Source organism: Candoia aspera, chromosome 3, assembly GCF_035149785.1.
Source record: "Candoia aspera isolate rCanAsp1 chromosome 3, rCanAsp1.hap2, whole genome shotgun sequence".
Lineage (NCBI taxonomy): Eukaryota > Metazoa > Chordata > Lepidosauria > Squamata > Boidae > Candoia > Candoia aspera.
The window spans coordinates 196556701-196573582 of record NC_086155.1 but is presented as its reverse complement, the minus strand read 5'-3'; the positions used below and the strand labels follow the sequence as shown (position 1 = coordinate 196573582).

The 16882-nt window shown below is 41.0% G+C and overlaps 1 protein-coding gene across 1 annotated transcript in view; it reads left to right on the top strand.

Annotated features, from left to right (window-relative positions):
- HAS2 (hyaluronan synthase 2) overlaps positions 1–16209 on the top strand; it is a 31078-nt gene extending 14869 nt beyond the window's left edge. Inside the window, exons 2-4 of the mRNA XM_063300273.1 lie at positions 6211–6837; positions 13109–13210; positions 15062–16209. Coding sequence (XP_063156343.1) covers positions 6211–6837; positions 13109–13210; positions 15062–15991 — 1659 coding nt within the window. The 3' untranslated portion in view covers positions 15992–16209. The remainder of the gene's footprint in view (positions 1–6210; positions 6838–13108; positions 13211–15061) is intronic.
- Positions 16210–16882: the final 673 nt, after the last annotated feature.

The window sequence follows — 16882 nt, the reverse complement described above, 5'->3', positions numbered from 1 at the left end:
AATTGGTTTAACATCCTAAGCAGCACTTGCTACAGTAAATCTGTAGACAAATCCAAATGTACCGGAAAACAGTAAGTGGTAATTTCGTCACTGTACATATGCATAGAATAGTGTTTCTCAACCTTGGCAACCTGCTGGCTGGAGAATTCTGGGAGTTGAAGTCCACACATCTTAAAGTTGCCAAGGTTGAGAAACACTGGCGTAGAAGAATGTAAATGACTGCCTTTTTTTGGTGGTCTAAGGTTTTGCAAACTTTGCTGAGGTTTAATTTATTTTTCAAAATATTGTCCCGAGAATTTTGGCTATGGGGCAATTTATAAACCAAAATGCACTGTTTTAGAACTGTACAGTACACTGGTAAGCAGAGCAAAAAAGATGACTGACCTTTCTTAATGACTTAAAGACAATTTAAGGTACCTTTAGGCCAATCTAGGCAGTATTACTAAGGACGTTTCCTCAATAGATTCTGAATGAAAAACACACACCCTAAGTAATTGGTGAGTGGGGGGAATCTAGCAGCAGTGCCTTGCCTGCTTGATCAGGAAATATTACTAGTGAGTGATCAAACATTTGGAGGAGGAAGGAATATTAAATATGTTCGCTGCTTTGAGTTATTTATAAAAATAATAAAGGTGGGATAGAAAATAAATAAAATAAAATAAAATAAAAACATCCCATGTCCATCATATGGTTTTCTCATTTTGTGGGAAATAGTTCTTGGACCAAAGACCCCATGAAGAGAAATACTTTTAGCTTCCTCTGAAGTCATTCCCATCATACAATTTCTTTTGGCCTGGAAAACTTTGGCTGGGAACTCAACAATGTCATGCAACTCTAATCTGAATCAAAACCTAATGCTTACATCAATATCCATGCTGAAGTGTTTCTTGAATAATTGCTAGCAGAGATGCATGCTTCCTAACATAAAGTAAGCATAATAAGTAAAGAGGCTTTCGTTATGAAACAATATAATGAGTTTTGACTTTCATCCTGATTTGTCAAACTGATGGGGGGCTCATCCACTTGCACAGATTGCATTAGGATTCTTAATGTTCAAGATGAATTGATTCTTGATGGTGTGCTGCATATTGTTCCTAGTCTCCTTTGAAAAACCAGCAGGAATTAAGTACTTTAAAACTACTATGATCTGATGCAGGTAACTTTCATTCTGATGCACACAGCAATGTATTTGCAACAGTTCTGCAGGAAATAAGGGTGGGACTTAAACTGTATTTATACATAGGCTGTATCTATATGTAAACCTAGAACGTATAGTAAGAATACCTATTGGCAATTTAAGTTACCTTTAGGCCAATCTAGGCAATATTACTTAAGGATGTTTCCTCAATAGATTCCAAATGAATCTATGGCTGAATCATCTCAGATTCCATCTTTAGTGTTCAGAGAAGATACTGTGACCCAAAGTATAAAAAGAATGAATGGTGATTAAAAAAAAATCTTGCCGTTAGACGTTAAACAGTATCGAAGACATGAAGGATATTTCTGATTCTTGCTGTCTTCCCCACTAAAGTAGTAGTGAGGTTTCAAATAAACCTTTGAAACATTTTTTCAAGGTGCAGTGCAAACTTCTGCATGTAACTCAGAAGTAAGATCCACTGAATTTATGTTCAGCTTTAGGCAATCTTACTTGTCAGTAAGTAAGCTGTAGACTGAATAATGGGGCCTATATTGGAGTAACTATGCATCAGACTCAGCTACAAGTCTTGTTTCATTTGTTACATTACACGCTGCAGTGGTCTCTTAGCATCTCCCTGCTTGTTAGATCTTGCATTCTGGTGAGCTCATGCATAGCTTAGGGTTTACCATTACAGATTCTGGAGACTGCCGGATTCTATTTCAAGTGCTGTAAGGGCTCAGACTATATATAGACGATCCTGTCTTGTTTCTTTTTTGTTGTTGTTGTTTTAAGACCATCTAATAATAGTACAAGCAACATGGAGAAGCATAACCAAGAAAGTTGCTTTATATGTCAAGTTTTATATAGCAAGGAACGCCGTGCAGTGCCTTGGATTCTATTTCGAAAAGTATGTTGGATCAAATCCAGAGTTCTCACTCTTGAGGCACAAGTGACTGGGCTCAAATTATCGTATTTTGGACACATTATGCAAAAATGTAGCTCTCTGGAAAAGTCTATAATTCTGGGAAAAGTGGAAGGAAAAGAAAAAGAGGATGGATTCAGTTATAGCAGCTGTGGGTTCTGTTGGAAGATCTGAAGGCCAGCTTGGAGACCCAGTGTCTTGGAGAAAATCTACCTATGTGGGTTGTTAAGAATTAACACCAACCTAATGGCATATAATCACCTGTTTGCAACTCTTTAAAACAGCTAAGTGTTTTCCCAGTTCCATGTGGCAGCTGCAGAGGGTGTCTATGAGATCCTCAGAGAAGTTGTAGGTGGCTTAAAGAGTTGCAGACTGATGCTAAGCTTGCTTTTTCACATCGTCTGAAGCACCTAGGTCAGTGTTTCTCAACCTTGGCGACTTTAAGATATGTGGACGTCAACTCCCAGAATTCTCCTGCCAGCCACGCTGGCTGGAGAATTCTGGGAGTTAAAGTCCACACATCTTAAAGTCGCCACGGTTGAGAAACACTGACCTAGATATTTAGAAATACCAGTTGTTGTTTTCTTTCAGGACTTCTGTACATGCTGTTTGAAAAATATGGAATCATCTGCAGTATTTGCTTTTGAAATCACATGTTCCCTAAACTCCCATACCTCCTCATGCATGTTTGGGCCACTGATATATTTAAAGAAAGATATGCTATTCTGTGCACTTTGAGCCTGAGTTCTTATATTCACAAATATTGTCAGCTGACTGTCAAGCATGGAAAGGGAAGGACAAGTGACACCATCAGCTGGAATTAGGCACTATGGTACGGTGTTTGTCACTAGTACTAGCTTCCTACCTTAAGCTAGGATAGATTCCTCATTAAAATTATAGATTCCTCATTAAAATTATTGCACTGTCAATAATCAGACAAATTAATGTTGTGTTGAAATCTGGCTTTCAATTTCTGAAATGACCTTTCCCTGCAAAGAACTGTCTCTCTTATTACTTTATTTTCAGGGTGCTTTTGAGATTTTTTAAATAAAATTCTCAGTAGTGTTTTTGAACATACTTCCTTGTTGAACATGGCAGAAGATGGTACAGTTGGTATTAGTTTTCTGTTTTAAGATGTTCCGTTACTTTGAAGTTTCCCTTGATGTCCTCATTTTCTGATGTGAAAAAGCTGAATGGATGAATTTCCTGTATGTTGTCTTCCCTTAGGATTTAACTGAAGCATCGAAAGCCAAGGAGCCTTCAGACCACTAGAAAGATGATTGAACAACTTTCAGGCCATCTCTTTGCTAAATAAGTTCATGAATGCCAAATTGTACCCATGAGGATTTCTTTGAAATTCTCCATCTTTGAAAGCAACTTCAAAGCAAGTTCTCCTTCACTGAACTGAAGGTGAATTGGTAGAAAATGTTATGGAGATGTTTTTCCCTTCGGCACCAGAAAGAATTCTGTGAACTCCTGGATCAATGAACGGCCCCCTAGTGCCTCCAGATATTTCAGTCAAAACTCCCACCATCCCTGATTTCTGGCCTCATGAGATGGTCAGAGTTATAGTTCAAAACATCTGGAGGGCATCAGATTGTCCTAACTTTGGGGTCACTACTGTGGGGAAATAACCAAGAAGTGGAATAGGCTGTAATCCAGTTTATAGAAGCAGGAATTCGTATAAATCAATTGAAGTATTTCTTGATGAAATGGGATTCATTAATTCTTGCTTTATTTTATTTCTGTTATTTTGGATTCCCATTTGTGCAATGTTAATTACTTTTGCAAGAGAAAATAAGGAGAACAGAGCCAGCATTTTAGTTTGTTTGAGTCTGGCTAATGCTTTTGATTGTCCAGCAAGTTGCACCTCATATGACGCAGGGTTCATTTTCATGTCCTGCCTATCCCAGCACAAAGTAATCCAAACTAATCCTCTCTTAAGGACAGGAATCTTAACAGCATCCTCAACCCACCCCCTGTCCATTGTGAAAGCAAACTCCATCTCTCTTTTCTTGCTCCATGTCAAAAATAGCATTTTCCCCTTGCCTTTGAGTTTCTGGTCACTGCCCTCTCCAGCCATTTCATCCTGGGCTGCTGTGCAGACTGCTCCCCCATACCTTCTGAAGGGTCCTTCTCACAATGGACAGGTGAGATGCTGGAATCCCCTCCCTCCCTGTCTGTCTTTCACAAGTCCACCCCAGAACAGTGAAACCTGGATCTTAACCATGTGAAACTAACAAAGAGTTTTGCCAGTTCCCCTCCAATTGACAGGAAGAGCAGTAAAATGATGGTGTTTTCTTTTTTCTTTTCCTGCTGGTCTATCAATAGATGCGCCAGGTGGAAGGTGTCAAGTACAAGGTGTAATCTGTGGAAGGAATTCATACCAACTCTGTCTATGGAAACCACTCAAAGATGTGTCCTTAAAGATCTGTCGAGAAAAAGGAAAGCAACTGCTATTTGCATTCCTGGCATGGGTAGGAGGGATGAAGTAGTAGGGGAATTCACCCTTCAGGAAGATGTGGTACCCACGGTCTGGAGAGAATACCTGGCCAGCATCGTTGCCAAAGTTGAACAACAGCTTGAAATCCCAACAGCGATTTCTGAAGCTGGATTCATTTGTGGGAGATTTCAGCATTTAGAGCTTAAGACTGCCCTGTGGAAGGACTGCTAGTCTTTGCTTGTTCAAAAAACAGTGCAGTTCAGAACACCGTGTTAGGAGAATAGCCCATCAGGTAGGAAATCCAAAGTGAAAAATAGTGAGTGGTAGATATTTTGCTGATAACAAAATATTCTAGTCCTATTGTGATTCCCTACTGGAATTACTCTGAGAAGTGCCACAGTGGGGTTGGGAGTGGGAGAAGGATGATGTCACATGTTCCTGAACTCAGGACTTGGTGCGTGGCCCATACTGGTGATGGGGCTGAGTAGAAAGTGTGGATCTGTCCTCTGTGTCCCAACATATGCCTTGAACACATGATGGCCAACAATACTCTGGCAGACAATGGCCAAATTTCTAGCACAAGAGGCAGTGCATGCAATCAGCAGATTTCAAACAGGACTAAGTGCAAACTATATAATCCAGTTTATTGACAAACCTGAGATGGTTCAAGATACAGTGCTGTCTTTGCTTTCCCTGAAGAAGAACCATTTATTTTCCTTTCCCAAACAGTGGGTAATTTCATTAGTTAGGAATGCCAAGGATGAATGGCTAGGTGCCAACATGTCAGGTCATTTGGGTAGATCTGTAATCACGGTACAAATGAATGTGGGGGATTTTTTAAGAAGGACTAGCTTCCAGTTTTTCGCTAGGTCCACTTTCCCTTAATATTTGAAGATCGTAACTTTGAATCTGTTATACAAACAGGAATTGGCAACACAAATCGGAAGCTTCATCTAGTTCTCTGATCCTTCAGAGTGTCTGTGGGTCCATATGTGTATCTGCTCCCCAAATTCCCATAGATCATTCCACCGAAATTTGGCATCAAACTATCAAATTACAATTTCGACTTTTGGGGTTGGGGGGGCGGTGAAAATGAGTAGTAAAATTAGGTGTGTAAAGCTTCCAACAGGCTTCACACACAATGCTTAACAAAACACTAAATATCTCATCCTGCCACTTAGGTTGTTGCTGCTATACTGCTGGGAGTTGGGCAGCATATAAATTTAATAAATTGTTAAATAATCACCATAATACCTTCCTAGAGCCTTTGGTGGCCAAAACCAAAAAAAAAAAAGTGCTCTGGAATTGGTTACTTCTATCTCTTGTGAGAGTAACTTCTCACGCCGATAAGAGTGACAGTTATCAAAACAGGGAACAGATGCTTCACAAAAGAGGCATGTTTCCAGCTCTTTGGAAAGAAAAAGTGGGAGGAAGTATGGAAGGGTGTTGGCACTCTAAATTGCACATATGTGTGAATGTGTCTCACTTGTAAGTAACATACTCATTGGAATTTGTGTGTTGCAACCTTAAGCCTTTTAATAAGTAGTCCTAACGAGCGCTCTTAGATTCTTGGTCTTTGGATCAACTATTTCCACCCTAGACTGCAAAGCAGGAAACCTGATCCTTCAGTTTTTTACTCAGTAACCAGCTTACTATTTCTATAAAGCCATATATCAGAAGTTACCATTCTCTTTCTGGTTTTTACAGATGCATTGTGAGAGGTTTATATGCATCTTGAGAATACTTGGAACCACACTATTTGGAGTATCTCTTCTGCTTGGAATCTCAGCTGCTTATATTGTTGGCTACCAGTTTATCCAGACAGACAACTATTATTTCTCCTTCGGACTCTATGGCGCTATTTTAGCATCTCACCTTATCATCCAAAGCTTATTTGCCTTTCTCGAGCACCGTAAGATGCGCCGATCTCTTGAGACCCCAATCAAGCTGAACAAAACTGTTGCCCTTTGCATTGCTGCCTACCAAGAAGACCCTGACTACTTAAAGAAATGTTTACTTTCAGTGAAGAGGCTCACCTACCCTGGAATTAAGGTGATTATGGTAATCGATGGGAATTCTGAAGATGATGTTTACATGATGGACATTTTTAGTGAAATCATGGGCAGGGATAAATCTGCCACTTATGTCTGGAGGAATAACTTTCATCAGAGAGGCCCCGACGAGACTGAAGAGTCCCATAAAGAAAGCATGCAACACATCACTCAGCTGGTCCTGTCCAACAAAAGCGTCTGCATCATGCAAAAGTGGGGTGGAAAAAGAGAAGTAATGTACACAGCATTCAAAGCACTGGGGAGAAGCGTGGATTATGTGCAGGTAGGTCTAAAAAATTCTCCTTCACTGCCAAATAAAACAGGCTTCCAAAGAAAGCCAGTCTTGTATATTTTGAGCTGCTTGCAGCCCAACCCGTCTTACCCTTTGTGCAAACAGAGTGCCTCTTTCTCTCTCCACTGGAAAACAGCAGAGCTGTTGAGAAGGCTGGGCTTCTGAAATAGTTACGATGATCAGATGGTACATAATGACAGCCGGGAGAGTTCAGATGGGGAGGGCCAAAGCCTGCCATCAAGCTCTGGGATGATCATTACGTAATGAATTGATGCAGAGTCCATGTACTCTAAGGAGAGACTCTGGGTCATCTGATTCCACATCGCCCCAGTAGCTTCCCCGAATGACTTTGTCAGGATAGCAGAAAGGGTCAAAGCCCTGCCAGGTTTAGCTGCCTCACAAGCTGTATTAGTACCTACTCCAGTCAGCGTGCAATGAACTGTGGTCAGGAAAGTATTTCCACGTGTAGTCACCTTGATATGACCCCCTTCCCATTTCTAAGTTGGCATAGACATCAACAGAGTCTGCGCCATTGTGAACAGAGAAAACTGTTGTTTGTTCCGGTGGGTTTTTCACCTAAAGAACCTCTACCCTAACCATCTGTTTGGGTTGATAGCCCTATCACAAAGATGGTGCATCAGTGGTTCTTAAAGCTTTAGATATTACCAAACATGGCTGCGTATCACTAACCTCTACTACAGCCAGTAACTAACTATTCAGTCAGTAGAAAGAGCAGGAAATGCTCTGTCCCTTTCCATTGGCCTCACTGGATGAGTTCACACAACTCAAGTAAGCTATAACATGGTTTGTTTGGTGCTAACTTAACATGTTGTGCAAATTCAACCAGAGTGATTTATAAATGATGCTTTATTGCTTAGTGTTGTAGGAACCCAACCCAATATGGTTTACTTACTAAACCAGGTGTGTGGTTTTTTTCCACATTAAGGATTGCACTTGGTACATAAGTATCATTTGGGGTGTGGGGGGGATGTCATGGCCAGAGCAAAACTAAATTTGATTTGATTTCATTAGCATTGCACTGGGACTGAATTACAATTCAGCAGAGACAGTATGATTATTCTCTAGGTATGGGCTTAATAATTTTCCTCTTCTCTCACATTAAATTTGACAATTTGATAACAATGCATGAGGTCTCTGAGGACTGCATCAACATTTAGAGTGGCCCCATGTGGCCTTGGGGCCTCAAATCATATATTTCTCAATAACTGTGGTCTTTGAGCTACTGTACAGATGCAGTATTCAGTTAGAGGGTACCTTCTGCTGGGAGGTCAGTTGAAAGATGAAAAACTGTAAGGAAAAAAACCCATGACTCTACTATAGGTAGTATGTAGTTAACATAGTGAAACTATGTCCAACTACAGATAGTATGTAGTCAACATAGTGAAAAATATGGCTATCAAACAACCTGTCTATATCACCTTGACCACATTTATAAACTTGGATTCTATTCTTTTAGAATGAAATCACCATAATTACACATTACATGCAATACTATGTTTTTGCTTTTTAAGAAAAACACCCCAAAATGCTGATATAGGAGATGGGGGGAGATAAGAAACTTTATCAAGAATCTTAGTATAATGTCAAGAATCTTGTTTGCTTTTGTAATCACTGCTTTGACTAGAATGACCATTTCTCCTGTTTGCATAGAAGCAACACACTTCTCAATATTTACCACTGGGAACATAAGCAGGAGGAAGACATTATGCTTATTTCTCACTTTTTGGCTTCCCAGAAAACATCTGGTTGGCCACTGTGGAAATAGAAAGAATAGTGAATAGATTGGACTTCAGCCTGAGTCAGCAAAGTTTTTCTTATATTTGATTTCCCTCACATCTTTGGTCGGCTATCACAAGTGGGAGTTCAGATGCCCCACATAGCAACAGGGGATGGGCCAAAGGTGTGATCCAAGATAAGGCGACCAGATCTGGATGATCACTAGATGGCAGCACCCAGCATTCCAGTCCATTGTTTCCTGATATTAATAATGAATTTCTCTCTTTCTTTAAAAGGCTTTTTTCTATTGTTTTGGTTTTTTTTAAAAAAAATAATCAAGCACATTTCTTTAAAAAAAAAAAACAATATTCCCAGCTGGTAGTTGAGGGCTTAGTTCATTCTGTGAGCATCTCAGAGGCCCTCCTGTGTGGACATATGGTCTTACGGCTCAAAAGAGAATCTCAAAGGTTTGGCAGCGTCCACGAAAATGGAGACTTTTTAGTCCTATAAAAACTTGTTAAGAAGTAGGGAGGGAAAAGAGGGCTGGGTCAGGAAGATGGGCGGGGGCAGGGGGGAAGCTTAGAAATACAAACAAGACAAGTCCTTCAGCCAAGTTTCTTGGCTTCAGTCTTTACAGCTGCATTACCTCACTCAAGGCAAAAACTTTGTCTGTAAAGCCTTGGTGACACTGTTCACTTAAAAATGAATTAGGCCAGGCCAACTCCCCAATTCCAAAGTGCAAGCTTCAGGCTGGGATTATTCATCAGCTGGGCTATATCTGGCAGCCATCCCCTCCCATGCATTAGCCCTGAAAAATGAAGGGAGGGGGGAATGCTTATCCACAGAACTACGCTTCACTCATGCAAGCTGCTTGTATTAATCATATTTGTATTCTTGACTCCCTCTTGCATGTCTAGAGGGTACAAAGATGTGGGCATGTTCTCTGTGTTATCTTTTTTTTGGTGACCCATGAAGTAGTCTAGGTGGAGTGAAGGGCCAGCCCTACTGTTGGACAAAATGAGGTGGTCCCCATTGGGCAGCAAAGGAGAGAATTGGGTACACACCAAAGCTGTCCCAAAGCCAGCCTGCTTCCTTGAGGCACAGTGAAGGACACAGACCCATTGTTTGTGTCTAAGGAAAATGGAGCTGCCCATTTAGCTGGCTGTTCTGGATGGGATGGGAAGGAGGTATCCCCAAGCAGCAAAATGAGTGGACCTATCATCTGGTCACACCCAACACCCTGGCTGCGGGAAGCAAGGTTATTGGCTAGCCATGGGGACAGGTGCTAGAAAACCAGAGTGAGGGTTGAAGCAAAACATCATGCCAATCTGCGTGATGGCCAAATCCAGCCATTAATAAATACAGAAATGAAGAGGCAGAATTCTAGATGTCATTCAGATGAGTCCAACCCCATGCTTTTAATGCAGAAATCCAAATTAAAGTATCCCAGAGAGATAGCAGCTGAGCTTCTGCTTGAAAGCATCCTGGGAAAGATGGCCCTCCAACATTCTCACCCATTGGCTCCACTTTTGAACCGCTCTTCCTGTTGGGCCACACAAACTTGAAATTTGGCAGTAACTCCATAATTTAGAATTCAGACATAATTTTATTTTTTATTTTTTTTGCCACATGTGATGTTTTCTCCTCATGAGTCATTAGGCCTCATCTAGCTTTAATGATTTGATCTTGATGAATCACAGACACTGAGGCCCTGTTGGGAAAGGATATGTAGTGTGAATGGCTAGATTACCGTGTGTTTGCTTCGGCTTGAAAACATCTCTTTTTTTAAAAACATCTGAAACTTTGGGCACATTCATTTGTGTATTAAAGGCTTATCCAATGTTCTTCCAAGGGAAGGAGGTTGATTTTAATGATGCTGATTTTAATTTTGAGTTTAATCATAGTGATTTGGTTGTCATGTCCAATATTTTGCACAATATCTTAAGCTGTCTTGAGTGCTTGCATAAGCAGAAAGACAGGATATGCATTTAATTACAATCATGCTAGAAGCACATAAAAGTTCCCACCCATCTATATTTTCTCCTCTTAACTAACCTGTGAAGTGGATTAGGCTAAGAAATTGCAGTGAGCTTCAGGGTTGAGGAGGAATTAAATTGGGCCAGTTGTATAATATTGGCTCTGCAAAGCTTTTCAGTCAATGAAAATTCAATTACATAGAATCTCTGAGATACTAGATTATGGTATTAGTCTAGGACCTGGGTTCAGATCTGCAACTCAGCCGTGTATGGCTTTATGTATCCTACATAACCCATCTCTCTTGCTTTCTCACTTTTGAGGCAGAAGGGGGAAAAAAAGAGTTCCTGAATGGATTCTCTCAAAATATTGAAAATTCTGCTTGCTCTGAAAACAAGGAACATTTTCTCTTTTCTCTTTATTCTGCTTTGGTCTTTGAAAGACAAGTAGTCCTTGCTTAATGACCATTCATTTAGTGACAATTTGGACTTACGACGATGCTAGAAAAACCGACTTAAAAACCAGTCCTTACACTTAACGACCATCGCAACATCCCTACAGTCACATGATCATGATTGTGGCACTTGGCAACTGGTTCACACTTATGTCTGTTGCAGCATCCTGTGGTCTTGTGATCGCCATTTTCAACCTTCCCAGCCAGCTTCTGGCAAGCAAAACCACTGGGGAACTGCATGATTCGCTTAACCACTGCGTGGTTTCCTTAACGCCTGCAGTGATTCGCTTAACAATAGCAGCAAAAAGGCCTTAAAATCGGGTCAGATTCGCTTAATGACCGCTTCACTTAGCAACTGAAATTCTGGCCCCAATTGTGGTCATTAAGAGAGGACTACCTATACCTCTTTCTCTGAAACCCCTCCTTCACATAATTTTGACCACCAGTGCAGTCTGTTGAGTCTGCTAGAAGCAGCACTTAAATTAGATGATCTTTCAGGCACCTTTCAACTCTATGGAAAGGATGGCGTATGCTTAGGGTGTGCAAAATATGCTTGAGTTTGAAAGAGGCACTTTGAGTTTAAACCACTTCCAAAATGCTCAAGACAACCCTTCTTGAACTTGAACCAACTGTTCTGGACTTGAGCTCAGAATGGACTATTTTGAACTCAAAACCTTTTAAATTCAAAACTGTTTCGTGCATTTCTAGGGCAGGACATTGAAGAGATGAGAGTAACCTCACTTACACCATACTCCCATGTGGATAGGTCCTCCGGAAGGCTATGGATTGAAGTCAGAATTACAACTAGTCATAGAACGTGTTCACAAACATGCTTGTTTACTGAATTAACCCATTTTCTAGGATTACACTGTATTGTAAACCATAAACTTACCAGAGAGGCTGGGTTTGCATAGCATTTTAAGACACACACACGCCCACACCTCTGGCAAGGTTAAAAATAACCGAACTTCACATAGCCACTGAATCTTTTTTTAAACCAAGCTAAGTAAAGTGTGTTGTATAAACTAGTGGTGTTCACAACAACTGTGCTCAAAAGAGTTGTCTATTTCACATTTTAAGAACGCTAAAAATACAACCCCTTCCAGATCCATTAGAAATGTTAGCATATAATCAGAAATAAAGGAACAGAGAGAGCAATATTAGATTCTAAGCAGAAGAGTGAAACAGACTTTTATTAACGTTTAGAAGTGTGGAGCCCCGTGAATCGCAAGTTCAAAGAGATCTGGATGGTGCAATCAGCTTCTGGAGTCCAACATACATATTTCACACGAAGAGCTAAACCTTCTGTGAGGAAAAAGGGCTATCACATTTCTTCCCAGATCCTGTGCCAATTTTTTTTTTTTTCCTGAAGCATCTGTAAGTTCACTCATCATCCATTCCCCCTTAGGACAGTGGGAAACATTTGAACTGGGGCACCAAATGCAATCTTTTTTCTGTCGAGCAGGATCAGGAAAAGTGTAGAACGCCGGCCAAGTTGTGTTTCTTTACCCCCGCTCTACACACACGCCCTCTTCCGTGCCTCATCTCAGGAGCTTTCCTTGTTCCAATGACCTGCTCCAGTATACTAATTTAAAACGGTCCTGAGTCGGCCCTGTGATGAATTACAGCTCATTTGAGTGATATGCCCGCTTGTCTGTGCTTAAGTTGTTTGCAAAGAAGCAACAATATCAATTCCACCAAGAGGGATTTTAGAGATCCAAGTCAGGGGTGAGAAAATCCGCTGAATTCTCGGGGGGGATGGGATAGTGCGTAGATTATACCCTCCATATAACGCCAAGCAGCCTGCACAACGATGTTTCCAAATTGACTGTGAAGTTCAGCCGTCTATTTTGCCAGTCCTCTAAAGGCGCCGTGGAACTTCAGCGACCTCATTCTACATCTCCGATTCATTGCTAAAGAATTCAAAGTTCACAGTATTGGATTCGCGTGTTACGGGATTTCCTCTGAAATCCAGTGGGAAAAAGTCACCAGCAGGCAAGAACTACGTTTGACCACGTAACTGCTTCTAGTTCTACTTTTCAACAATCCTATCCCTGGAATCTTTCTTAATTTTGTGGGGTTTTTTCCTACGGACAGGTATGCGATTCTGACACAATGCTTGATCCGGCTTCATCAGTGGAAATGGTAAAGGTTTTAGAAGAAGATCCAATGGTTGGTGGTGTTGGAGGAGATGTGCAGGTGAATATAGTAATTTCTCTGTCCTTTAGTGGGGTGTTTTTGGTTTGGTTTTGGTTTTGTTCCTTCAGGTCAGTCTTGGCTCCTGGAGAGTGCCTGGATAACTCCCTGCAGTTTTCTTGACAGGCTTTTCAGAAGTGGTTTGCCACTGCCTGCGTCCTAGGGCTGAAAGAGAGTGGCTGGCCCAGGGTCACCCAGCTGGCTTGCGCCTAAGGCGGGACTAGAACTCTCCTACCACGCCTGATTGGCTCTTGGGCTGAGAGAGAGTGACTGGCCCAGGGTCACCCAGCTGGCTTGCGCCTAAGGCAGGACTAAACTCACGGTCTCACGGTTCCTAGCCTGGTGACTTAATCACTACACCAACCTGGTTCTCTTTTAATAGTAGGCCTCCCTCAAGTTGAGTTTCTGATGGTTATACAGAATTTAGGTAGTTTTCTTGGCATAAAGCAGAAGTGGTTTGCCATTGCCTTTATTCTGGGATACCTTCTGCACTTCCCAATCTAAGCTCCTGTCTTGCAATTTCCTGATAGTCTCCCAGTCAGATCTTAATCAGAGCCGTCCCTGTTTGGCTTTAGCAGGATCAGCTAGGGCCAGCTAAATGTAGCCACCTGCTGTAGCCTCACTGTTAGACTTTCCATGAATGATTGTTTCTCTATTGCTGCAATATATTCAAAAGAAGGCCTTTTTTTTTTCAGCCAGAGCCTGTACTTTATTTTATCTGCTTATGGAAAAATAAGTAAGTGAGAAAGTAATAGAACTAGAGAGGGCAAGTCTACACTTGGTATCTAAAAGGTGTGGTCAAAAAAGTCAAGTTGATGGTGTGATCAAAGCTCTGCACATAAAAACAGAAGTAGCTGCAAGTGCACCATCATGACCACCATCTTGACTTGTTGACCGTACTCTGTGGACTCTCCTATTTCTGTCCCTCCCTCTCTCTCACACCCACATTTTGGTACAGCCTGTAGAGAACTGAAGGGAAATCTGCTAGGGAGGGAAATCTGCAGCTGGAATTAGGCTGTTTACCTAATTGCTTATGAGGTGGGAGAGACAGAACATCATACAATCCTGCAGGCATGCACATCTGACTTTCAGGGAAAAAGGATAAATGACAGTGTTAGGGAGCTGGACTAGGAATGGGGAAACTCAGGTTCAAGGCCATGGAAGCTGACTGGGTGACTGTGGGCCAGTCATGCTCTCTCAGCCCAACCTATCTCACAGGGTGGTTGTTGTGGAGAAAAATGGGAGGAAGGCATGATGTGTACATCACCTTGAAAAAAAGGAGAGAATCTATTGAATACATATTAAATAGTAATGCAGTGGTTATTAATCTGGTAAATTACAGAAGGTTGAATTTGAACTCCCTTAATCAGAATAATGAGAAAATTTTGGAAAAGCTCAGAAATCTACCCCAACTAAAATATGTGGGTCTTTGGAGCTCTTGGCCTATTTTACTAATAGGGCTGTCTAGTATGGCAGCAAAAGCAATAACAAGTCTGGGCGCATCCTAAGGTCTTGACCAGCTGGGTGACCTTGGGCCAGTCCCTCTCTCTCAGCCCAACTCACCTCACAGGGTGGTGGTTGTGGGGAAAATAGGAGGAGGAAGGAGTATTAGGTATGCTCGCTGCCTTGAGTTATTTATAAAAATAACAAAGGTGGAATAGAAAATAAAATACAATAAATACAATACAATAAAATAAAAGTATTGTTATTCTTAGGCATCTGAGAACTGGAGAAGGAAAACATGGAATGGGGAACCTTCCATCTTACAGTATTGAAAATAACATTGGCAGCTTTATGTAAAGATAACCTTACTGTCTTTATCTCAGAAACTAATTTTAAAACTTCTTTTTGTAGATTTTGAACAAGTACGATTCATGGATCTCCTTTCTCAGTAGTGTCAGATACTGGATGGCATTTAATATTGAACGAGCTTGCCAGTCCTACTTCGGCTGTGTACAGTGTATCAGTGGACCGTTGGGAATGTACAGGAACTCCTTACTCCACGAATTTGTAGAAGATTGGTATAACCAAGAATTCATGGGATCTCAGTGTAGCTTTGGAGATGATCGACATCTCACCAACAGAGTCCTGAGTCTGGGCTATGCAACAAAATACACCGCTCGATCCAAGTGCCTTACTGAAACGCCCATTGAGTATCTCAGGTGGTTGAACCAGCAGACCCGTTGGAGCAAGTCCTATTTCCGCGAGTGGCTGTACAACGCAATGTGGTTTCACAAGCATCACTTGTGGATGACCTACGAGGCGGTCATCACAGGGTTCTTCCCATTTTTTCTCATTGCCACTGTCATACAACTTTTCTACCGGGGGAAACTGTGGAACATCCTCCTCTTCTTGTTGACTGTTCAGCTTGTAGGCCTCATCAAGTCTTCCTTTGCTAGCTGCCTTAGAGGGAACATCGTCATGGTGTTTATGTCCCTTTACTCAGTGTTGTACATGTCAAGTTTACTTCCAGCCAAGATGTTTGCAATAGCCACCATAAACAAGGCAGGGTGGGGCACATCCGGCAGAAAAACTATTGTGGTCAATTTCATAGGACTCATCCCTGTGTCCGTTTGGTTTACAATCCTTCTAGGTGGGGTTATTTTCACAATATACAAGGAAACTAGAAAGCCATTTTCCACATCAAAACAGACAGTGCTGATCATTGGCACAATACTTTATGCCTGCTATTGGGTGATGCTTTTGACTTTATATTTAGCTCTTATCACTAAATGTGGCCGGCGGAAGAAGGAGCAACAGTATGACATGGTACTTGATGTGTGATTTCACCAGCATGGATATTTCTGTTGTTGTGGTTTCATCATGGCTGCCTTAGCAAAGTTTTTCAAGGGACACGACAATAAACCTTTTCAGAGTTGATGACACTGAATTTGACATCGCCAAGGGAAATGGATCACTGCTGCTTGGACTTGAACATTAACAAAGCATGCCAAAGCAAAAGAAAAAAACAAAACAAAATAAAAATGTGATTGTGCCTTTTTTTTTTTTTTTTGGTAGGGGAGGAGGATAAAAGTCACGGATTCAACCCATTCCTGTGGGTGGTCTCTGAAAATGCACTTTCTTCTATCATGTGTATGTCCAAAAGTGTTAATGTCCTATATACCTCATTAGTCATCCTGATATGGACAGACATGGAAGAAGGAGAGTTTTGGAGACACAAGCAAAGGATTTGATAACGCCTTGCAACCATAATTTATGAACTTCTTTGCATTGTTCTGTGATTGTTTTTTTTAGAATGATGTGACGTGTGTGTGTGTGTGTGTGTGTGTGTAAATGTTAAACTGCTAAATGCAATTCCAAAGTCAATTTTTATAAGGGTTGATGACCCAGTTGTATTTTTATATAATTGTAATTATTTGTCTTTGTTTACTTTTACACCATTTTTTAAAAAAACACGTATTTTATATTACTGCCAAAAATACCCTCTGTTCTCCCCATCATACTTACAGCCCCTTTTCTAAATAGATGTTGAAGAATTGTTACTTTTTTTAGAAAAAAATTAAAAAGCAAAACCCTTGCCCGCAATGTGAAAATGGATGCTGTTTGTTTTTTTTAAAAAAAACAACGGAAAGAATAAAACCTTGATTTCTGTATTTTTCAACCAATGAATGGCTATTTCTGTTACAGTATATAAACATGTGCGACTTGCTTTAA